This window comes from Peromyscus maniculatus, chromosome 8 (assembly GCF_049852395.1).
Source record: "Peromyscus maniculatus bairdii isolate BWxNUB_F1_BW_parent chromosome 8, HU_Pman_BW_mat_3.1, whole genome shotgun sequence".
Classification (NCBI taxonomy): Eukaryota; Metazoa; Chordata; class Mammalia; order Rodentia; family Cricetidae; genus Peromyscus; species Peromyscus maniculatus.
In genome coordinates, this window is record NC_134859.1 from 103,072,065 (window position 1) to 103,094,021 (window position 21,957).

Consider the following 21,957-nt stretch of genomic DNA (forward strand, 5'->3'; position numbering starts at 1 on the left):
AAGTGATAAGGTGGGGACAGGAGCAAAGCCCCCTTTCAATGGGAGGATTCAGTAGATACGAAGTGGCTGTGGCTTGCTCCTTTGTCTCCCTAATCTTTCAGCATTTACCCCTAGATCTGACTCTGAGTTTTTATTATTAAGACCAGTTAGGATTTGTGCTACAAAGGACCCTGGAAATGAGACTGAATGGTCTTTGCGATTCCAGAACCCACACTTTGCTCATCCCCTCAAAATCTTCTAGGGATGGTCTGAGGCAGTTCCTGGCCACAAAAGGGTGGAGCTTGCTTCTATATGGTCCCCAAGTCCTAGGTTCCTGGTCCCCAGGTCTTTGATGCTCTTTCTAGTCATAGGTCAAAAAGACCCCTGGCCATCTTGAGCTGAGATGTACTTTCCTAAGCTAGACAGGTTCCTCAACAAAACCCAGATTTCTCATGGAGCAGCCTCGGTACTCAAACACACACACTAAGGTCAAAACTCTTGTCCCGGACTGGAGAGATGGTTAAGACCACTGACTGCTATTCCAGAGGACCTCAGTTCGATTCCCAGGACCCACATGGCAGCTCACAGTTGTCTGTGACTCCAGTTTCATAGCAAAAAAAAAAAACCCAATACACATAAAATAGAAATAAATTAATAATAATAAAAAAAACCCTCTCGTCCCAGGTTGGCACTGGGCAGGGATTAACCACAGACTTGAACCCCAGAAGTGGGGGCCAGGGAAAGGTAAAGTACATAAGCCCTTCTGCTGTAATTCAGGCCCCTGGTTCCAAACACGGAGCTAAGTACATGACCCTTGACCCTTGCCCTAAAAAACCTCACTGCCTGCATCCTCCACCTCCAAGGCGACAGCATGGCAAGGCTGCCTCCCTCCCTGACGCTCCTTGGGGCCCTTGTTTTGCTTTGCAGGCAGGGTCTTGCCATGTCGCCCTGGCTTGCCTTGAACTCTGGCTGTTCTCAAACTCATAGAGGTCCTCCTGCCTCTTCCTCCAGTGCTGGGATTCAACCAGCACCATGCCTGGACGACCATGAGGTCCATCTAGCTGCCAGTTCCATCCATCCTTCCTTCTCTCCCTTCTCTCTCCTCCCCAGTCCCTCCACACATCCCCGCAGCAGCGCAGCGGACGCCCAAAGAAAGCCACGAGCTCGAGAAATCGCGCGGGAAGTGCAGGGGACGCTCACTAGCCACGCCCAATCCCGTCCTGGTCCGGCCCCTTCCGCTCCCTGGGGCGGGGCTAGAGTGATTTCCGCCCTGAGCCCGGAAGCGGGGTGGAGAGCGCGGTGAGGGGTGTGCCTCTGGTTCCAATTCGCCACAGCTTTTTGTCACCCGCCTTAAATTCGGTTTTCAAACCGGCTCTGACAGGATCCTGAGATCCCTACCCATCCCCATATCTCATCTCCAGCTGCCAATCACTGCAGACTGCGAACCCAGGACCGGACAGAGTTTGCCGCCTGCCGCTCGGTCGCCCCCGGGACAGGTCAGGGTGCCGGCGAGGGTTTCGCGCGGCCTTGTGGCCTCTTCCTTCCCACCCGTCCTCCCGGCTCCTTCGTCGCTCCGACCATGGCACAGAAGCCCAAGGTAGACCCCCACGTCGGGCGGCTAGGGTACCTGCAGGCGCTGGTCACTGAGTTCCAGGAGACCGAGAGCCAAGGTGAGCGGTGTGGGGTGGGCACGAGGGACCGGGAAGGGCCCCGACGGCAGCAGCCGCACGGGCCGACCCAGTACCGCTTCCCACTGCAGACGCCAAGGAGCAAGTCCTCGCCAACCTTGCCAACTTCGCCTATGACCCGGGCAACTACCAGTATCTGCGGCAGCTGCAAGTGCTAGACTTATTCCTCGACTCGCTGTCAGAAGAGAATGAAACGCTAGTCAAGTTTGCTATTGGTAAGGGTACTGACGAGATCCTGACTAGAGCGACATCAGAGATTTAGAAGCCAGTCCTTAAGCCAGGCGTGATGGCACTCGCCTGTAAACCTAGCATTAGGAGAGGCTGAGGCCGGAGGATTGCCGTGACTTGGAGGCCAGCCTGGAATACAGAGTAGGACACTGTTACAAGACAAACTAGTCTTTAGAAAAGAGATAAGCAAGGAAGTGAGTTGAAACTGCTTTGAAAGAAGTTTGGAGCTTGCTCTTATATATCAAGAGACGCAATGGTGACTTGAAATGTATAGCTTAGGACTCCTGGGGTTAGATGACCGTTTGAATTATTCATGATAGATTTTTTTTTTAAAACTGTGTGTGTGTGTGTGTGTGTGTGTGTGTGTGTGTGTGTGTGTGAATGAGTGTGGGTATGTGCACCACAGTGTATGTATGAAAGTCAGAGGACAGTTTTTCAAAAGTCAGTTCTCACTGAGTATGGTGGCATATGCCTTTTATCTCAGAAGACAGAGGTGGGTGGATCTCTGTGAGTTCAAAGCCAGCCTAGTCTACATATTGAGTTCTAGATCACCTAGGGCTACATGGTAAGATGGCTGTCTCAAATGAATAGGTAAAATAGTCATGGTTATCAGTTCTCTGCTTCCAGTTTGCGGAGGCAGAGCTCATGTTTCTTCTGTGTAGTAGAGCAGCAGCGTGCTCCATAGCTGGCCCATGAGCCTCCAGCCGATCCTCCTGTCTCAACCTCCCAGTCTCTCCTGGGATTACAGGTGCTCAACACTGCATCTGAATTTTAGGTAGGTTCCTGGTGTTGAACTCAAGTTGTCAAGTTTGAATGGCAAGCTCTTTGACCCACTGAGCCATCTCATCTCCCTAGTGATAGATTTTTTGGCTTTTTTCCAGACAGGATTTCTCTGTGTAGTTTTGGTGTCTGTCCTGGATCTCGCTCTGTAGACCAGGCTGGCCTCGAACTCACAGAGATCCGCCTGGCTCTGCCCCCTGAGTGCTGAGATTAAAGGTGTGCACCACCACTTCCCGGCTCAATGATAGATATTTATTATTGGAAAGTACTGGTCCAAGTTCTGGAGAGATGGTGAACAGGTTGGGGAAAGCCTTTGCCCTAAAGGAGTTTGTTTTCTAGAAGGTGAACCACCATCCCTGGCTTTCAGAGGACAGTTTGTAGAGTCAATCCTCTACCATGTGAGTCCTTGGGATGGAACTCCGGTCATGAAGCTTGGTGGCAAGTGCTTTACCCACTGAGCCATCTTGCAAGCCTGAAAGGACATTTTTGTTGGCGGTGGTTTGTGTAGACGAGGGTCCAGCTTGGGCCCTGCACATTTCGTCTGACTGTGTCCGTAGAGAGATCTCTTTCTCTCCCAAATGAACGTCATTTTAGAGCAGGTTGAGGAAGCTTGAAGAGGCTGGGGTGTAGCTCAGTTGGTAGAGTGTGTGGTGGCCCGTGCTCCGGAGCCCAGCACTCAGGAGATGGAGACAGGTGAATGAGGAACTCGAGCGCATCTCCAGCCGCAGAGCAAGTCCACGCCTGAGCCACTCAAGACTCTTTCTTAGCAAAGAAGAAAGAATTCCGAATCTAAAAATTCCCACATAGCCACACCCACTTTTTCCTATCTTAACTTCCTCCTTTGTATGGTTTGTTTGTTATAATTAATGAGCTGATATTGATACATCATGACTAGCCAAAGTCTTTATATTAATCAACTATCCTTCATTTTTTTCCTAATACCCTTTTCTGGCCCAAAATCCCACATGGCATACATGACTTGATCATGTCTTACTTGGGCCGGGAGGTGGGGGTGGGGTGGGGGGTGTTTTCTGAGACAGGGTCTCGCTGTGTAGCTCTGGCTGGCCTGGAACTCCCTATGTAGACCACCCTGCCTTTGCCTACCTAGTGCTGGAATTAAAGACTTGTGCCACCATGCCTGGCATGATGTTTTTCTTGTGTTTTCCTGTGACAGGAAGGTGCTGTTTCTACCATGCCACGTTAGGAACGTTTAGTGCCAGTGGGACTAGCTCTCCTGATGCTCACCTTCATGGCCTGGCTGAGGGAGTGTTTGCCAGACATCTCTAATGTGGACCTGCTTTCCCTCACCCTTTCCATAGTGCACTCTTGGAAGGGAGGTGGTACATAAATTACCTTCAGTCTCTTTTTTAAAGTCCTTTTAATATCGTTCACATTTATTTAATGTGTATCTGTGTTTGTGTGTGTGTCAGGATGGGGATGTGGAGGACAACATGCAGGAGTCAGTTCTCTCCTTCCACCATGTGAGATCAAGGGATGAAGCTCAGATTGTCCACTTCTGCAGCAAGTGCCTTTAAATCTCTTTTATAGCTGTATGTTTGGGGGAGTCTTCTCCAGGGGACATGTAAACAATATCTGTGCCTTCTCTGTAGAGCACAGCAGCAACCAAAGTTAGAGCTCACCAAAGTACAACTTGGGCAACCACTACTTACAGAGTGGGGTGACCCTGTGGCAGCTGTGCCACCAAATAGACTTGCCCCAGCACGGGATGACTTCGCTATAGATGGAGTCCCTACCCCTTCAGGAGCTTTCCACCATCTATAAATTGTAGCACCTCCAAGGCCCCAGCGGTTAGGGCACAGTCACAGCAACTGAGAGGTATAGGAGGGAGCCCCTAGAATCTTGAGTGAGGACCTAATGGCTCTCCTGTCCCCTTCTGAGGGAGCATCAGTAGTCAGCAAGTACAGTGGGAATGTCTCCTGTAAATAGTCACAGTTGTGCTGATGAAGTGACAGCTGTCGGTCATGTGCAGTGCCACGTGCCTTTAATCTCGGCACTCAGAAGGCAAAAAGAAAATGACAGCGTGCTTCATGTTTGTTTGGAGGGTAGCGATTCCTCAAAAGATGCTCTTTCCGTAATGCTGACTGTTGAATGGTCTACACCATGTCTACAAGGTGGCCCACCTTCCTGTATGTCTCTTTACTCTCAAGCGTATCATTTAGCTCAGGGCTTCTTAACCTTTTCCCACTCAGAAGCCCTATTATCCTGAAAAAAAAAAAATTGGGGGCCAGGGGGTGCAGTTCAAGACAGGTTTTCTCCATGTAGTCTTGGAACTCACTCTGTAGACCAGACTGACTTCGAACTCAGATCTGCCTGCCTCTGCCTCCTGAGTGCTGGGACTAAAGGTGCACCACCATCACCTAGCTATCTTGAGAAAATGTTTGCATATATATACATTACACAAAACAAACATTACTATAACAAATAAATATAGCTCTGGCATTTTAAGGGGGGTGGAAGCAAGAGAATCAAGAATTTAGGGTGATTTTCAGCTCAATAACTTTGAGTCTAGCCTGGGCTACATGAGACCCTGCCCAAGGGGGTGGAGGATCCAATTACTAAATTACTAATTTATTAAAGGAAACGTTTGCATACTAATAAGATGAATTTTTTGTTTATTTTTCACATAATCAAACCTGGCTGAATGTTTGATACTGTGGGATGTAGAACATCCTCAGTGTTTGTCAGAGTTTTAATGGCTTTGATTTTATAAGATCAGTGCTGAGAAGTCTGATTTGCAGAAATACATAGTAACAAATGGTAGATGTATGTTTAGGGCTGGAATTAAAGCTGTGCACACCATACCCAACTGGCCAGCTGTTTCAGGATTTCCACATTCAGTTATATAACCTCATGTGTGCTGGTGACTTACAATATAAGAAGGGTGATTTAAGTCAGGCAGTGGTGGCACAAGCCTTAAATCCCAGCACTCCAGAGGCAAGCAGATCTCTATGAGTTTGAGGCCAGCCTGGTCTACAAAGAGAGTTTCAGGACAGCCTGAGCTACACCAAGAAACCCTGTCTTAGAAGAAAAAAGAAGCAGCAGCAGTGATTTAGCTTGTCCGTCTGTCTCCTTCGTTTCCTGTAACCTAGAAATTCGATCTAATAGCATAACAATCCAGTGACACTTTTTATCCCTGAATACATTGGTATTTAGAGACACCCAGCTCTTCTTGATGTTTGCAATCCACAGAACTGGCACACAGGTCCTCTGTCTCTTCACTGTGCAGGAGCTCCAGAGCACACAGAAATTCCAGTTATACTTACCCTCCACAAGCAACTGCTCCAGTGAGTGTGGTGCTGAGGGAATTCCCCTAGCAGTCAGGACCCAGAAGAGGCCTGTGGAGCTGTAGGCACATTGGGGATTGAACCTCACGTGCAGGGGCAATGGTGGCGCTCTAAGTGCTGCCTACGGGTCTTCAGAGCCTCCTATGGGGCCTCTATAGTTGGGCTATGGCAGGAGTCCAGTTGTCTAGATATTATTAGTTCAAGTCAGCTCTGTTCTTTTAGAAGAATGTTATACTAGATAAATAGTCTAAAAATTGGCCCCAGACTGGGAGGAAGAAGGATCAGAAGTTCAAGGTCAGACTCAGCTACATAGTGAGTTTAAGGTAAGCTTCAGTTTACAAGACTTTGTCTCAAAAGCCTCTACAAGCTCATGCACACCATTAGTCCCAGTACTCAGGAGGCAGAGGCCAGCTAGGGTCTACAGAGTGAGACTTCATCTTAAAAAACAAACAAACAAACAAACAAACAAAAAAACCTACAAACAACCATTGGTCTTTAGATGTGTTCCCAGGTGCCTCCATGTGTACCTCTGCCTCACTACTGTTGCCTTCTGAATGGGGACAGTGGCCATGCTTCCACCTGGGAGCCATAGAGCTCCTCTAACATAGACTGCTGACTCCGGAGAAAAGGACCCAATCACAGAGCAGCCATTCCTCCAGGTTCAAACAGTGTCTGCCCTGCTGGCTCCTCACCCCCCCAGGAGGCAGTGTTCTCAGCGCAGGACACATGAGGTCCTCCACTAACTTGGAGGCTCCATGGGAGACTTGGGCCTGACCTGGGTCTGCTCTCCGGGCAGCTCCCCTGAGTGGATGACTGTGTCCTGTCCCTCCTCAAGAACTGCCAGTGTCATCTCATTTCCTTCTGCCCAAGCACTTAGGCCTAGCCATCTTCACCTGGTCCAAGGCTCCAGTATTGAGTGTGGCTCCAGCTCTCAGCCTTGAATCTCTGGGACGCTGTGCAGATTAGATTGCTCTTGTATTTATTATATGCAACGGAAAAGGAGAGTCCCAGTGGGACCTAGAAGAAGATTTCAAGTGGTTGTCATCATTTCCCTTCCTTGGAACGCCTCTGGCACTAGAGGGGAGCACTGTGAAGCACCTGCCCTACAGCCCAGAGCACTGTGTCCACCTCGGAGCTTCTAGTCTTTGTCCCTAATGGGAGCTCGAAGGAGGTGATCTCCCTGAGAAGCAAGCCTGGCTGTGCTTATCTGCACTTGAAGGATGTTCAGGTCTTTTGGCCTGAGGAGGAAGATGGAAGGAGAGGGTTGGAGGCAGATCCAGAAGAGATTCTTTCAAAAGGATGCAGTCCTGTGACTTGACACAGAGACCTTATGAAGGACTGGTTCTGCAAAGACCAGGCAAGAGATCAGGGTGTGGTGTCGAACACCTTTGATCCCAGGTAGAAGCAGGCAGATCTCTGTGAGTTCGAGGCCAGCCTGGCCTACAAAGTGAGTTCCAAGACAGCCAGGTAGGGCTGTTACACAATGGAACCCTGTCTTGAAAAACCAAAAACAACCTCCCCCCCTTCCACCCCCCCCCCCAAAAAAAAAACAGGCAAAAGACAAGCTGAGTCAGATTGCCCATGGTGATGTCTCTCAGAACCCAAACCAATGTCTCTGTTGGCAAGCAGCAGAGTGAGTTGGTATGAAGGAGCTGGGCTGGGGGATCAGACAGCTTGGATTCAGTTAGCATCTCATGTGTGATTTCCCTCAGTTACCTGTCAGAGGGGAATTGTAAGTAGCTACTTGAAGGAATTAACTGGTTTTTCAGGTCATTGCCTGCAACTATAGAATCCCCTAGGCCTCCGCCCATAGACCTGAATCCAGATCGCTTTAAAGCTGATATCTCTCTTCTCCCAGGTAGGATAGGACAGTATCCCATTAGGGGAACCACCCTTCTGCTCAGGAATTCTGGCCCTCTAGAAAAGTAAGAGCAGTAGAAGTGTGGATCCTTAGCCTGCCAGCTGATGCCTAGGCAATGTTAAGTGAAGAAAGCCTGGTGTCTATCATGCTAGTTGTACTCTACCCTGACTGCCAGACCATGGCTGTCAGCTCCTGCAGCACTAGCATGCAGTGAGGGAATGCTGCTCAGTGTGTCTTGTAGAATATGATTTCAAGGTGTGTTACTTTTGTTTATGCTGCATTTGTTTAACTCTGTGAAGCTGTGTTACTGTGCCTGCCTAAAACACCTGATGGTCTAATAAAGAACTAGCTGGCCAATAGCAAGGCAGGAGAAAGGGTAGTTGAGGCTAGCAGGCAGAGAGAACATATATAAAGAGGAATCTAGGAGGAGAAAGAAGAGAAGAGATGGAGGATTGAAAATGAGGAGCCAGAGAAAGAAAGAGGACATCAGGGACCAGCCACCCAGCTACACAAGCAGCAACGGAGTAAGATTTACAGAAGTAAGCAAACGGGAAAAGCCCAGAGGCAAAAGGTAGATGGGATAACCTAAAATAAATCAAGCTGAGGCCAGGCATTCATGAGTAAGAATACATCTCCATGTGTGACTTATTTGGGAGCTGGGTGGCGGCCCCCCAAGAGAGTAAAATACCAATCAACAACAATTGTAGGCCTGCTTGTCCTTCCTGGGTGTTGTTGCCTCCCACCCTGGAGATAGGCTTATTGTTAACAGCTAGGAGCTGCACTGCACTAGGACCTTGTTCCAGTGGACCTCGGGCTGGTGGACTGAGGGACCTCCACCCAGATAAATCTGTGTCCTGGAAAGAATTTCAGGATGAGTCAGAGTGAAGCAAAGTTAGAATGGAGATTTTCCACCATGTAGGTCTAAGTGTGGGTGTCAGAGAGGTGGGTACTTAAGAACAATAGTACACACCCAAGAGTGGGTGCAGGTGAGATGATTTTATGGTTTTTGAAGTTACATTGCATAAAGGATCACACAACCAGGTTCAAAGTTTCAGTAAAGCTTAAGGACCAGTTTAACAATTGAGTGAAAAGGACCAGTGAGATAGCTCATTGGGGAGAGGCTTTTGTTGTCAGACCTGACAACCTTTCAGTCCCAGGACCCACATTGTAGGAGAACACTGACTTCCCGAGCCGTCCCCTGACTTGGACACGTGCCTTTCTGCCTCTCTGAGACCAGGAGCCTGAGACCTGCTGGAGCATCACCGGTTGCCATTGCCCCACCAGCTGTGGTGGGCTCTGCAGGACACAGTAGTCCCTTGCCACCATAGCCTGGTCTGGCTGTCATTTCCGGGGAAGGGTGAGGTGCAGTTTTCCTGTGCTCAGCAAATGGGACTAAACCCTTACATATCGGGAAACCTCTCCTCAACAAGGTTGACTCCCACTAGTTGTGATAACTAGAGTTATCTAGTAACTGTAACTAGTGTCACCCTAACCTTCAAGAATCTGAGTTCTGTGTCCAGTGGAACCAGCGGGCAGAGCCCAAGCCCAACTCCAGGGCTTCCTCACAGAGGAACTAACAGCCACCAGGCAGTGGTTTTAGTCACACCAAGCTGTCCTCCATGGCTGTGGTGGCGGCATATACCTTTAATCCCAGCACTCAGGAGGCAGAGGCAGGGGGATCTGAGTTCGAGACCAGCCTGATCTACAGAGCGAGATCCAGGATAGCCAGGGCTACACGGAGAAACTGTCTCGGAAAAAAAAAAGTTGAGCTGAAGCCCTAGTTAAAACATCCTGTACATCTGTCTGTACTGTCCTAGAAGCAACCAGGACATACAGAGCAACGAGAGATGAGGATCTTCTTCTATGAAAACTGCTTAGGGCCCCACAGGGTTTTAGCAGTTTTGTTGCTAAAGCTAGAAATGGCCTCTAGCAGGGCTGTGATGGCACATGCCTTTAATCCCAGCTCTGGGAGGCAGAGGCAGGTGGATCTCTGTGAGTTAGAAACCAGCCTGATCAGAGTTGCAGGACTTGAAACTACACCTCTACCCCTCACCCCACATCCCCACCCCTCACCCCACACCCCCAACCCCCACCACCAAAAAAGCGACCTCTGAGAATTCAGGTTAAATTGTCTTCCTATATCTTGCAATACATAACTATGCCACCAGGTGGTAGTAGTGCTCAAAGGCTAAGTCTGCAGCTTCTTTGGAAAGCAACAGTGTATTTCTTTTGATTTGATTAGATGTCTTTGGCATTTGAAAGAGTTGTCTTTTTCTTTTCATGTAAAGTACAATCAGTATGGTGGCATGTACACACAGTCCCAGCTACTTGGGTGTCCTGGACCAGAAGATCTTCTGAGCCCTCTAGTATGAGACCAAGCAGGCTTGTTCTAGGCATAAGCAGTTGTAGGTGTCTTATTTATGCGACAAACAACTGGCCAGCATGATATAGAATTTACAGAATTCAAGAGTGAGATCCCAACATGGTGGTACAGGACTGTAATCCCATGACCGGGAGACAAAGGCAGGAAGATCTCCAGAAGTCCAGTGTTAGCCTAGTCTACATGGAGAGTTCCAGATCCTCCAGGGCTCCATAGGAATGCCTTGTCATGTGCATGCATATATACATCATAGTGTACCACCCTTTCTTTCCCTTTTTTGTTCGTTTGTTTGCTGTTTGTTTGTTTTTAGATAACGTCTTACTAGCAGGCCTGGACATGCTATGTAGACTGGGCTAACCTCAGACTCAGAGATGCATGCCTCTTCTTCCCAGGTGCTGGGATTAAGGGTTTGTGTCACCAGGCCTGTCCCTCCTTCCTGTGGTTGTTGCTACTGTGCTAGGGTGTGCACTCCAAGGCCTCCTGTGTGTCTGCCAGGCACTCCAATCTGCTCCATAGTCTCCAGCCCCTTTGGTAATGCTTCCTACAGCTAGCTTCTAGTATATTCTCCAGAGATATTTTCTGGATTTATAAATCCATATGTAAGTATCTGTGTATAATTTTTGTATAATCTATGCATGAGGTAGCCTGTATCTACGTATGTATGCTTGTGTTATTTAAGACAGAGTCAAAATCAATAACCCAGGATAGCTTGCAATTCACTATGTAGTCCAGGCTGTCCTTGAACTTGGGGCAACATCCTGCCTCAGCCTCCCAAGTACTGGAATTGTAAGTGTGAGCCACCACACCCTACTTTAGATTTGTTTTAAATATAGTTATATATTTTGGTATATATCCTTGATCTGCAATATCTTGCCAGTCTGACCAATATAATGGAAAAAAAAAAGCAGTGTCATACACCAGGAGTGGTTATGCACACCTGTAATTCTAGCACTTGAGTGACAGAGTCAAGAGGACCGTGAGTTCAGGAACAGTATGGGCTACATCGAGAGACCCTATCTGTTTAAAGGAAGGAAGGAAAAGAAAACTAATATCACAAGGTACTTTCAGAGAAGCCTCACCCCACTTCTGCCCTCATACCGATTCCTGTCTCCTACAGCCAGCCGGTTTCCGTGTTGTTCACACCTAAGTGTTTCATGGCTGTGAGTATATACACGCATGTGTAGTTTCCTTTCACTCACAGGTGCTGAAGTAAAGCCCTAGAACAGACTAGTCCCCAGGGAAGCTTGCTGTTTATTTTTTAAACTCTGTTGTACTATTATTGTGTGTGTGGTGTGTAAGGGATGCACATACATACCATTGTGTGCATGTGAGGGTCAGAGGACAACCTTATGGAGTCAGTTTCTCTGCCACCTTTCTGTGGGTTCCTGTGGTTGGTTGGGCTCAGGTCCCACCCAGGCAGGCTCGAGTACCTTTACCTGCATCTCCTGACCTGGTCTTATATTTTTTGAGTGAAGGAAGGTCTTACTATATTGTCCAGGCTGCCCATGGGCTCCTGAGCTCAAGTGCTCCTCCCTCCTCAGCTGCCCTAGTAGCTAGGACCATGAGGGTTTGCCACCTGAGGAAGATTTGACCACAGGCCAGGTCAGCCTTGTGCCCTGGTGTAGTCAGATCCTTAAGTTGAGGTAACGTCTTGGACCTCGTCAAGGAGAGCTCACCCAGTCAGCAGGTGCCCGGCGCTCTTTTAACCCCAGGACAGTCCTTTGAGAGCCCTTCCCAGCACCAGTGCCTGCGTTGTGGCTCCAGTTCGTCTACTTCTCCAAATCCAGCTCTCCCATTTCAAGTTATACTTGGGATTTCCTCTCCCGCCTCTCAGGGGTTTCTATGGTTACTGGTGTCCAGCAGAGTCTTTGCCTCCTGCATCTAGCTGTTTTTTTTCCCCCTGTCTTTGTCTGTCCAAAGCAGATTCTTTGGCTAGTCAGGACTTGCTTTCTCTGTTTCATTTTGGTGGTGCTGAGAGTGAACCCAGGGACTTAGGCAAGCCCTCCACCACCAAGGCACACCCCAGTCCACTCTTTCTTGTTTTGTAACTATCTTGTACATACATAGGATGAATGTACAGTAAAATGCACATAAGTGGCAGTTTAATTAATCCTTAAATTCATTAAAGTATGTGCTCTTCCATGTAATGGCTTCTCCATCAAGATGTGGCTTGTTTCTCCATGTGCCCCATGCAGGCTGCACAGCTCTGACCTCTGTCCCCATGGGTTACTGTTACTTGGTCTTGGTCTTGTGAGATCATTCGAGATCCATCCTAAAGCTGGTTTCTTTTTTTTCTTTTTTTTTTTTAATTTTTGTTTATTTTTATTTTATGTACATTGGTATTCTGCCTGGATGTCTATGTGAGGGAGTCATATCCCCTGGAATAGGAGTTACAGACAGGTGTGAACTGCCATGTGGGTATTGGGAATTGAACCTGGGTCCTGTTGAAGAGCAGCCAGTGCTCTTACCGCTGAGCCATCTCTCCAGCCCCTAAATCTGGTTTCTTTAAAAAAAAAAAAAAATGTAGCCATGCGGTGGTGGCGCACACCTTTAATCCCAGCACTCGGGAGGCAGAAGCAGGCAGATCTCTGTGAGTTCGAGGACAGCCTGGTCCACAAAGTGAGTTCCAGGAAAGGCGCAAAACTACACAGAGAAACCCTGTCTCAAAAAACCAAAAAAATAAAATAAAATAAAATTAAAAAATGTAAAGGGTTGTAGGGAGGCATGATAGCACAGGACTTAAATGCCAGCATTTGGGAGGCAAAGGCAGATTACTCTCTGTGAGTTCAATGCCAGCTTGGTCTACATAGCAAGTTCCAGACCAGCCAGAGCTGTAATGTGAGTCTCTCTCTCCCTCTCCCTCTCCCTCTCCCTCTCCCTCTTCCTCTCCCTCCCTCCCCCTCTCACACACACATACACACACACACACAAATTAATTCTTTCTATGTGTGTGTGTTCATGATTGTGGAGGCCAGAGGTGGTTCTTCCTCTGTGGCTCTCCACTGTGGTTTTTGGAGACAGAGTCTCTCACTAAATCTGAAGTTCACCAAAAACACACACACACTCTCTCTCTCCTGTCTTTTCCCCTCCCCCATAAAGAGGCTACAGACCCCCACAATCATGTCTGACTTTTTATGTAGGTGTTAGGGATCAAACTCAGGGCCTCATCTTGCATGGCAAGTACCATCTCCCCAACCCCAACATTTGTATTTTTTATTTTATTTTTAAGATTTAAAAAATTTTTATTTCATGTATGTGTATGTATGTGGCAGGGGTGGAGGTATGAATAGGTCCATGTGGGCACAGGTGCCATTGGAGGCCAGAAGAGGACATCATGAACATCAGGTAACATGGAGCTGTAGTTAGAAGTGGTTGTGAACCGCTTTATGGGGTGCTGGGAACTGAACCCAGGTCTTCGGCAAGAGCAGTATGTGATCTTAACTGTTGAGCTTTCTCTCCAGTCTTTGTTTTTTGTTTTATTTTTATTTATTTATTTATTTATTTTTATCTATTTATTCATTTATATATTTTGGTTTTTCGAGACAGGGTTTCTCTGTGTAGATTTGCGCCTTTCCTGGATCTCGCTCTATAGACCAGGCTGGCCTCGAACTCACAGAGATCCCCCTGCCTCTGCCTCCTGGGTGCTGGGATTAAAGGCGTGTGCCACCACCGCCTGGCCCAGTCAGTGTTCTTAACTGCTGAGCCATCTCTCTAGCCCAAGAAGTTTGGAGAGGGGAATCCCAGGCAGAGCCTCTGCTCCAATTTTTGGGAACACAGGCTGCTTACACCATTTTTTTGGAGAGAGGGGCTGTCCTGGAACTTGCTCTCCAGACCATCTAGTCTTGAACTCACAGAGATCTGCCTACCTCTGCCTCCCAAGTGCTGGTGTGTGTCCCACCTCCTCCTGGCCAGTCCTTATGTTGTTTGTTTTTATTCTTTCTTTTTTTTTTTTTTTTTTTTTTGGTTTTTTGAGACAGGGTTTCTTTGAGGCCCTCACTCTCTTCTCATCTTCAAGAGATGCTGCCAGCTAGGCAGAGGGGCATAGAGCCCTGATGGCCAGAAGCTGAGTTAGTGAGAACAGGAAGTCAGATTCCTGCATTGAGGAGCCAGAGTTAAAGCAAAGTGTGCCTCTAGAAAAGGTAGCATCTGTCCCCAAGGCCAAAGGGGGCCTAACCTGAAAATGGAAGAAGGGACCTGTGCCCATGCAAGTTTGGGTCTTTATGTCCGTGTTTATGTGTATGGATATACATGCACTACATGCATGCCTGTATCCATAGAGACAAGCGGGCATTGGAGCCCCAGGAATTGAAGTCACAGGTCATTGTGAGCCACCATGTAGGTGCTAGGAACTGCACCGAGGTCCTCTGGAAGAACAGTAAGCACTCTTAACCTCTGAGCATCTCTTGACAGTCTTTTTCTCTTTTAAATAAATGTCTTTATTTATTTTACATACTGGCTGCAATTCCTCCTCCCAGTCCCTCCCCCGAGAGTTTTTTTTAATCTAGAGTCACTGGTCTCTCACTCTGGACTTTCTGACTCTCCAGAATTCTAGTAACAGTGAGGCATGGTGTTGTGTCCACTTGACTTGGGGATAATAGTGGCAGGCTGGACTTCCTCAAGTCTTGAGAGAAGACTGGGGCGTGGTGACTTTGCAGTCCTTGTCCATAGACAGACTTTTCCCCAGGCCTGGGCATTTCCCCAAGACTCACTAGCCAGAAAGAAGGAGAGATGAGAGGAAGCCAGAACCACAGCACCCCGCTCATCCTTGCCTTTCTCCAGGGGGCCTCTGTAACCTGTGCCCGGACAAGGCCAACAAGGAGCACATCCTGCAGGCCGGAGGCATCCCGCTCATCACCAACTGCCTATCCAGTCCTAACGAGGAGACGGTGCTATCTGCTGTCACCACACTCATGTACTTGAGTTCACCCGGCACCAACCCCCATCCCGAGCTCACCTCCTTGCCTGTGGTCCAGTGCATGCTGCGCTTTTCTCTCTCAGCCAACACAAGGCTCCGGAACCTGGCCCAGATCTTCCTAGAAGACTTCTGCTCCCCAAGCCAGGTGGCTGAGGCCCGCAGCCAGCAGGCCCATTCAGCCCTGGGTATCCCACTGCCAAAGACTGAGGCCCCACAACAGCCCTGATCCAAGGAGACCGCAAGACCCTGTCACTTTCTGTCTGAGATTAGTTCTGTCATAGGCATAGAAAGCACCTTGAGCCCATCCTGGCCAAGGGATGCCTGGTCAGCTGTATGCAAGGTACAGTCTCTGAGTATGGCAGGTATTTATGGCTAGGAGAAGCCGTAGGATGAAGAAGCCAGACCTGAGATGCTTAGAGGAGAAAAACCAAAGTTGGTGTGGCCTTCGAGGGCTGGCACTGCCAACAACTGCAGACAGCTCTGGTGCCCCAGTGCCCAGCTAACACCCTCACGTGAAAGGCCCCGCATAGGGTGTACTCATGAGCAGCTGCTGGACCAAGACTTGTGAGAGTAGCCAGTAACATGAGTGTCCAGAGTGACGTCAATGGCTAGAGATCAGTTGGCCTTATTAGCTGGGAAGGTACTGTGGGTAACTCCTCTAGCACTGAGGCTGGGCATTTGGGCACGGCAGACATTGACTTGGACAGCTCTGTAGCCCAGAAACAAATGTCCACACACCCCTGCCTGTTAGGCACCGTGTGAAGAATGCAGAGATGAAGTCTCTGCCCTTGGGTGTCACCTGAAGGACTAGTAACCAGAGGCCATCAGGCATTAGGAGTTAAGCACAGAATAAAGACGGGACCAGGGGTGGAGGTGCATACCTTGTCCCTTTGGAGAGGCCCTACTACATAGATCCTAGGACATGGTCAGAAAGACAGCGACTTCAGCTCCTCCGGTGACCAGGCTGTGGACCCCTCATGTACCAGCTGCCAACTGTGGCATCCCTGTCCCTTCAGAAAAGTTGCTCTGGCCCCTCTGCCTGTGATCAGATCTTCTGACACTGGAGTAGGAGCCCTGGATATGAACGAACCCTTCATGGCTATCCAGATCTGCTTCCCGCCATTCTCCAGGAACCACTGGCTCCCAGGGCAGCTGTCAACCCATTAGGACTGACAGATAGATCTTCAATAAAGACACCTAGAACTAGATGCCGGAGGAGCATAGTGGCTCGAACCTGCAATCCAGTCACTTGAGAAATGGGGGGTGGTCATAAGTTTGAGACTAGCCCACCTGGTGAGTCCTTGGCCAACTTGGGCTATGGCCTGTCACAAAAGGAAGAAGCAGGGTCCCAATAATGTCAGGACAGCCAGATCCTGTGACTGGTGACTCCCTCCCTCCCTCCCTCCTGTGCCAGTGAAAGAAAAATGAAGCTGGGGGGAAAGTGAAAAGAGGGTGGGCCTGATGAGTTGGGGTTCAGGAAAAATGGGGGTCCCCACTAGATGGGCAACTAAAAGCTGTGTTAGAGAAAGGAGATATTCAAGGGTGTGGCACTGGGGCTGTCTGTACAGCCACTAGATGAGGGAAGGAAGAGGCCTCTTTATCAGAACCACCCCGCTCCGCCTCCCCCCCCCCCCCCCCCCCCCCGCACGGGCCCTCTCCTCTCCTAAGAGAAGGGTCTTCAGAAAACCAAAGCCTCGTTATTGGTTTTTATTTTTATTAAAAAAAATCTCCTGATTTTCCCGTTGTATTTCTGTGCCAACCCTGCTCCTTCTGGGTGCAGCCATCTTGAGAAGGGCCAGATGGCGGAGTTTGTTCAAGTGGAGGTTACAGTGGCTCCCAGCCTGGAGAAAGTCATTTGTGCGTGCAGGCTGCTCCGGTAGACACACCTCAGGGTCCTTCACAGGACGGTTCGCTTGCTATCTATGATGCCCCTCCAGTTATCACTCCAGGAAAGCAGCCGTCTCCTGGTGGGGGGCAGGGCCAGGTGCTGATTGTGGCAGCAGGTGAACAAGATGTGCTCCCAGCTTGGGGTCTCCTCGAGGCCTGCGGCAGGAAAGGCACAGCATGCAGCCTGTAATCTGGTTATTTTTATTCCTCTCCCTAATCCCAACAACAGGCCAGGTGCCTGGAGGTTGTCAAAATTAACTGGCCCAACCTTGAATGGTGTCTTTGTCATCAATGAGCAGGTCCCCCATGACGACTGTCTTGTCCCTGGTCAGGATAATCCGCTCCACAAACTCAGGCCCCAGGTTCTGCTCTACCCAACGATACTGTAAAGGGGGGAAAAATGCAGATCGGCCAGTGAGTGGGCTTGCTAGACTCTAAATGCAGGGTCAGTGAGGCGTTGGGTTAAGTGGGACTAAGCCTGAAAAGTGTGGTACTCCTCCCCCCCAACCCCCACTTTCTGTGGTTTATTTTTAAAAACCAAATTTGGAAAGCTAGATCTGCGCAGGCGCCGGCACCTTCTCGCCCACACAGTGGTCGTACTTCCGCAGTGGGCTGGTGCAGATGAAGACCTCGGTGCTGCAGAGAGAGGGGGCAATTAGGCCTGGGGAGCGGGCTGACCTCCCGCCGCCCCCTCCTCCCCTCCTTACTCTTGCAAGGCGTTCATCTCTCGCAAAGCGTCCACGGCCCCAGGGACGGGCTCCAAGTTTAGGAAAAAGCCTGGAGCTTCATACACACTGGCCAGTTTCTCCTGAAAGAGACAGACCTCATCCCGCTCCCGTCTTACAGCAGGGGGAGCCCCAGAGAGGACCCACACTAAGCAGCCCGAGTCCACCCGGGATAAAATGCTGGAGGTGGGTGAGCGCTCTCAAGCTTTCTAGTCGGGTGAACTGTGGATTCAGAAGCTGGGGTGACTGGAGTAGAACCCAGACGGCCCTGCCCAGGGAGGGGAATCAAGGTTCTCCGTCGGCCTCCTACCTCTAGGTCCGGCCGCAGGGCTCGGTACTGCTCGCTGGCGAGGAAACCGCGGCGCTGCTCCAGCGGCACGTGCGGGTCCCCGGGGAAGCGGCGGCGGAAGCCCTGCAGGAGGCCAGACTCGAAGTCGGCCAGCACGCCGTCCATGTCCACCAGCACGCGCACTGGCCGCCGCCGCACCGCCATGGCCGCACGCGGGGTCTCCGCCGAGCAGAGCAGCAACGCAGAGGGTGCCAGTCCCGGAAACAAGCTTCCGGGACGCGAGCAGGGGCGGGGTTCGACCCAGCTCATTTGCATAGTGTCCAGGGAGGTACCCAGGATGGCCCTGCGTTTCTTACTTGGCCGCCACTCCTGTGTAGTTTCAGTATCCCGCTCCCCCGGACCTCCCCCGAGATCCTTGCAGTGTGGGACCTGCTCCACATGCTGCATGCAGACTGTCTCCCTTGCTTGTCCAGGTTGAAGGTGGACAGGAGCCCACTGGGACCCCAATTCCCAGATCATGAGGCTCCCAGTTCAAGAAAGGACCCCTTAAAGACAACTGTGGGCATGAGATGGGCTCTCAAAGAGATGGAATCATAAACCAGAGTTGGTTTGAAACAGTAGCGTTGATTTCAATCTGAGTCCACTGCTTTTTCTCTGCAGCCAAGGTCTCCAGTAGAATTAAAAACTTCCAGTTCCTTCTAGAGAAAACGTCAAACGTTAACACATACACCTGGTTTTGTATATTTCACAAAGTTCATGGCGACTCTCACATTGATTTACCAACCTATAAATGCAGATGAGCGAGCCCTCTTGATGGCTGTTCTTCCCTATTTAATGACTGCTCCTCCCCCTCACAGGGGATTCCTGTGTGTAGCCCCGGGCTGTCCTGGATCTCACTCTGTCTGCCACTGCCTCCCGAGTGCTGGGATTAAAGGAGGGAGCCACTACACCCAACTGTCCATGCCTCCTAAACCATCGTGGTGGAAGCATCACAACACAGAGCCCGGCATCTCACTTGAAAAAGCCATTTAAAACAAATGAGCCAAGTATGGTGGTGCACGCCTTTAACCCCAGAGATCTTCCTGCCACTGCCTCCCGAGATTCTGGAGGTAGAAGCAAGCGGATTTCTAAATTCCAAGACAGCCAAAGCTACATAGTAAGGACCCTGTCTCAAAAACAAAAATGTAAGTCTTTACTTTGTGACTGAATTTTCACCAAGCCAGGCAACTCAGACAAACTGAGTTAAAAGGTTCATCTGCAGGTGTGTTTCTCCTGCCCTTTGGGTAACTTTTAACAATATTTTTATGCCACGCAGTGAGGTGTTGGTGCATTTTTTTTTTTCTTCAAGACAAGGTTTCTCTGTGTAGCTTTGCTCCTTTCCTGGAACTCACTCTGTAGACCAGGCTGGCCTTGAACTTAAAAAGATCCACCTGCCTCTGCCTCTCAAGTACTGGGATTAAAGGCATGCGCCACCACTGCCCAGCCTAATGCATGCTTTTTTAATTTCAGCACTGGGAGGCAGTGGCAGGCAGATAGATCTCCATGAGTTGGAAAGCCAGCCAGGTATATACAGCTAGTTCCAGGACAGTCAGGGCTACACAAAGAAGTTGTCTCAAAAAAAAAACAAAACAAAAATTACTTTAGAATTCTGTACATGTATACAATGTATTTTTACCCTATTCACCCTGGACTTCCTCCAACACCTCCCAGACGCCCCCCCCCCCACCTTTTTGCAACAGGGTTTTATGCACCCAGGTTTGCCTCAAATTCACTATGTAGCTGAGGCTAGTCCTGAACCCCTGATGCTTCTGCCTCCACCTCTCAAGTGCTTGGATTAAATGCATGCACCACTGTACTCCACATTTTAAACTAGATTTTATTGTTTTGCCCACATGTATGTGTACCACATACATGCAGTGCCTGGTGCTTGCAGAGGCCAGCAAGCTTCAGTTGTGAGACAAGTGGGTGCCGGGAACTAAACCTGAATCCTTCACCAAAGCAGTGAATGTTCTTAACTGTTAAGCACCCCTCCAAGCACATCAACCCCACCATTTTAAAAAGTTTGAAGATGGTATGACTTCATAGATTCTTTTCTAACATGGGGTGCTGAACCTCCTCCAGCAAGTTTCCACTCCAACAATCTGCCCCAACAATGCTGAAACTGGCTGAACAGCCAGCTGCTCCCTCAAAACACCTGTAACCAGGTGCTTATCTCTCTAATAAAAGACTGGGCTGGAGAGATGGCTCAGGGGTTAAGAGCACTGGCTGCTCTTCCAGAGGTCCTGAGTTAAATTCCCAGCAACCACATGGTGGCTCACAACCATCTACACTGAGATCTGGTGTCCTCTGCCTGCAGGCATACATACACTGTATATGCAATAAATCTTTTAATGAAGCTAAGGAAGATGGGTACAGATTCCCTCCCTGTAAGACTCATGGTAGAAACTCAGGCCAGTAAAAGCCATGCCCCTATGCAGAAGGCTAGCCTGTTTCGGGAGACTGGGATAATCCTAGGCTATTCAGCTGTCAATTCAACATTATGTGAAATGCTTTCTAACCACCTAGTAGTCCCTATGCCTTTTAAAAGACTCTTCTGTGTCTGTGTGTCCATGCCACATGTGTAGAGGTAGAGGTCAGGACATTGGATCCCCTAGAGCTAGAGTTACAGACAGTTGTGGGCCACTGGACATGGGTGCTTGGCAACTCAACTGCTGAACCATCTCTCCAGCCCTGTAATCCTTATCCTCAAAGATACTCCTAGTAGCTCCAAGGTCTCACTTTGCCATTAAGAAAGTAGAGGTTCAAAAGACGAGGCAGAAGACCCAGCCTGTCACACAGGTGGATCTACAAGCCAGGTCTTAAAGACAAATTTGGACACTGCACATGACACCTTGAGTGGATCTGAAACTTCCTGTTAGTCAAGCCCACCTCATTTGGGGGCACCCTGTTGGTTACTTGAACTCTCCTTTGAAAGTTAGCCACGGTTTGTTCTCTGGAACTGAGGGTGGGAGCACAGGATGGGATAGGGTGACAATGATGGCCGTAAGGGAACAAAACGGACCTCCACATAGAAAAGCTGCAGAGGTTCCAAGTCAGGGCCTCCTCCATCTGCCCCAGCTCCAAGACAGACTTTTCAAGTCCACCCTGGCCCCCTCTGGCGGGGTACACCTGCACTTGTGGGAGGCTGGAGTGGACTCAGTACCAGCCAGAGCTAGAGTGAGAATGTTTCCAAAGGAAAAAAATCTAACCTGTACTTTTTTAAAGAAAATTCCACTTCCCTTTGGACTTTTGTTACACTGCTCAACTTCAAATGCTTTATCAAACCATTGGACAGGATTGTTTCTAGGAAAAGAAAGGCCCAGGAAGGACATTCCAACACTGTCAGAAAGCCAGGACTGGGTGAGGCTCCATTGAAAAAGAGCATGCAGGAAACCCTGGGTGGGTTCTGTCCCCAGCACTGCATAAACGCCGTATGCTAGTGCATGCACTTGAAGGTGGAATCAGGGGTTCAAGACCAGCTTCAGCTACACAGTGCGAGCGCGCTCGCTCTCTCTCTCTCTCTTTCTCTCTCTCTCTCTCTCTCTCTCTCACACACACACACACACACACACACACACACACACACACACACACACACACACACTCAAGCGCACTCACAAACACACTTAAAAAAAAAAGCCAAAAACACAGTGCTTCAAAAGGTGGGCATTGTTTACTTTAAGCAACAGTCCAGGACTGAGAAGTACAAGTTTCAAGGATGAGACTGTCTTCATGGTCAAGCACCAGCGTCATGCACTTGGCATTGAGTTACTCCATTAGGATGTCCCTGTGGGACCGATGCCTCCGGCCCACTTGGGACTGCCCCCTTGTGTGCTTCCCCTTGCAATTCCAGGCAGCTTGCTCACACACCTGAAGCCTTC

The 21,957-nt window shown here is 49.3% G+C and overlaps 2 protein-coding genes across 6 annotated transcripts; one reads left to right on the forward strand and one right to left on the reverse strand.

Annotated features, from left to right (window-relative positions):
- Nucleotides 1–1,228: 1,228 nt before the first annotated feature.
- On the forward strand, nt 1,229–16,344 carry Armc7 (armadillo repeat containing 7). Of its 4 annotated transcripts, none has more exons than XM_006993621.4 (3): nt 1,229–1,649; nt 1,739–1,882; nt 15,001–16,344. In XM_006993621.4, exons 1-3 carry the CDS (start codon nt 1,559–1,561, stop codon nt 15,360–15,362), a joined length of 597 nt encoding a protein of 198 aa, XP_006993683.1. In that variant the 5' UTR covers nt 1,229–1,558; the 3' UTR covers nt 15,363–16,344. The 4 variants fall into 4 exon arrangements, with proteins under 4 accessions (XP_006993683.1, XP_015842645.1, XP_076399829.1 ...); XM_015987159.3 differs by having other exon boundaries at nt 1,254–1,649; nt 1,739–1,818; nt 15,001–15,276; XM_076543714.1 differs by lacking the exon at nt 15,001–16,344 and adding an exon at nt 11,339–12,368 and having other exon boundaries at nt 1,254–1,649.
- Nucleotides 16,345–16,827: 483 nt separating this feature from the next.
- Nt5c (5', 3'-nucleotidase, cytosolic) lies at nt 16,828–18,241 on the reverse strand. 2 transcript variants are annotated; one of them, XM_006993622.4, is made up of 5 exons: nt 18,059–18,241; nt 17,731–17,831; nt 17,599–17,659; nt 17,292–17,406; nt 16,828–17,179 (listed from the first exon to the last, which is right to left on the reverse strand). In XM_006993622.4, the coding sequence occupies exons 1-5, from the start codon at nt 18,239–18,241 to the stop codon at nt 17,034–17,036; spliced, it is 606 nt and encodes a 201-aa protein (XP_006993684.3). In that variant the 3' UTR covers nt 16,828–17,033. The 2 variants fall into 2 exon arrangements, with proteins under 2 accessions (XP_006993684.3, XP_076399827.1); XM_076543712.1 differs by having other exon boundaries at nt 16,828–17,207.
- Between the last annotated feature and the right edge of the window lie 3,716 nt (nt 18,242–21,957).

Coding starts and splice junctions, on each gene's coding strand:
- Armc7 (XM_006993621.4), top strand. CDS start 1,559: ATGGCACAGAAGCCCAAGGTAGACCCCCACGTCGGGCGGCTAGGGTAC. Junction 1,650..1,738: donor CCAGGAGACCGAGAGCCAAG/GTGAGCGGTGTG, acceptor TTCCCACTGCAG/ACGCCAAGGAGCAAGTCCTC. Junction 1,883..15,000: donor GCTAGTCAAGTTTGCTATTG/GTAAGGGTACTG, acceptor GCCTTTCTCCAG/GGGGCCTCTGTAACCTGTGC.
- Nt5c (XM_006993622.4), bottom strand. CDS start 18,241: ATGGCGGTGCGGCGGCGGCCAGTGCGCGTGCTGGTGGACATGGACGGC. Junction 17,407..17,598: donor ACCACTGTGTGGGCGAGAAG/GTGCCGGCGCCT, acceptor CCCCCTTTACAG/TATCGTTGGGTAGAGCAGAA. Junction 17,180..17,291: donor TGACAAAGACACCATTCAAG/GTTGGGCCAGTT, acceptor TTCCTGCCGCAG/GCCTCGAGGAGACCCCAAGC.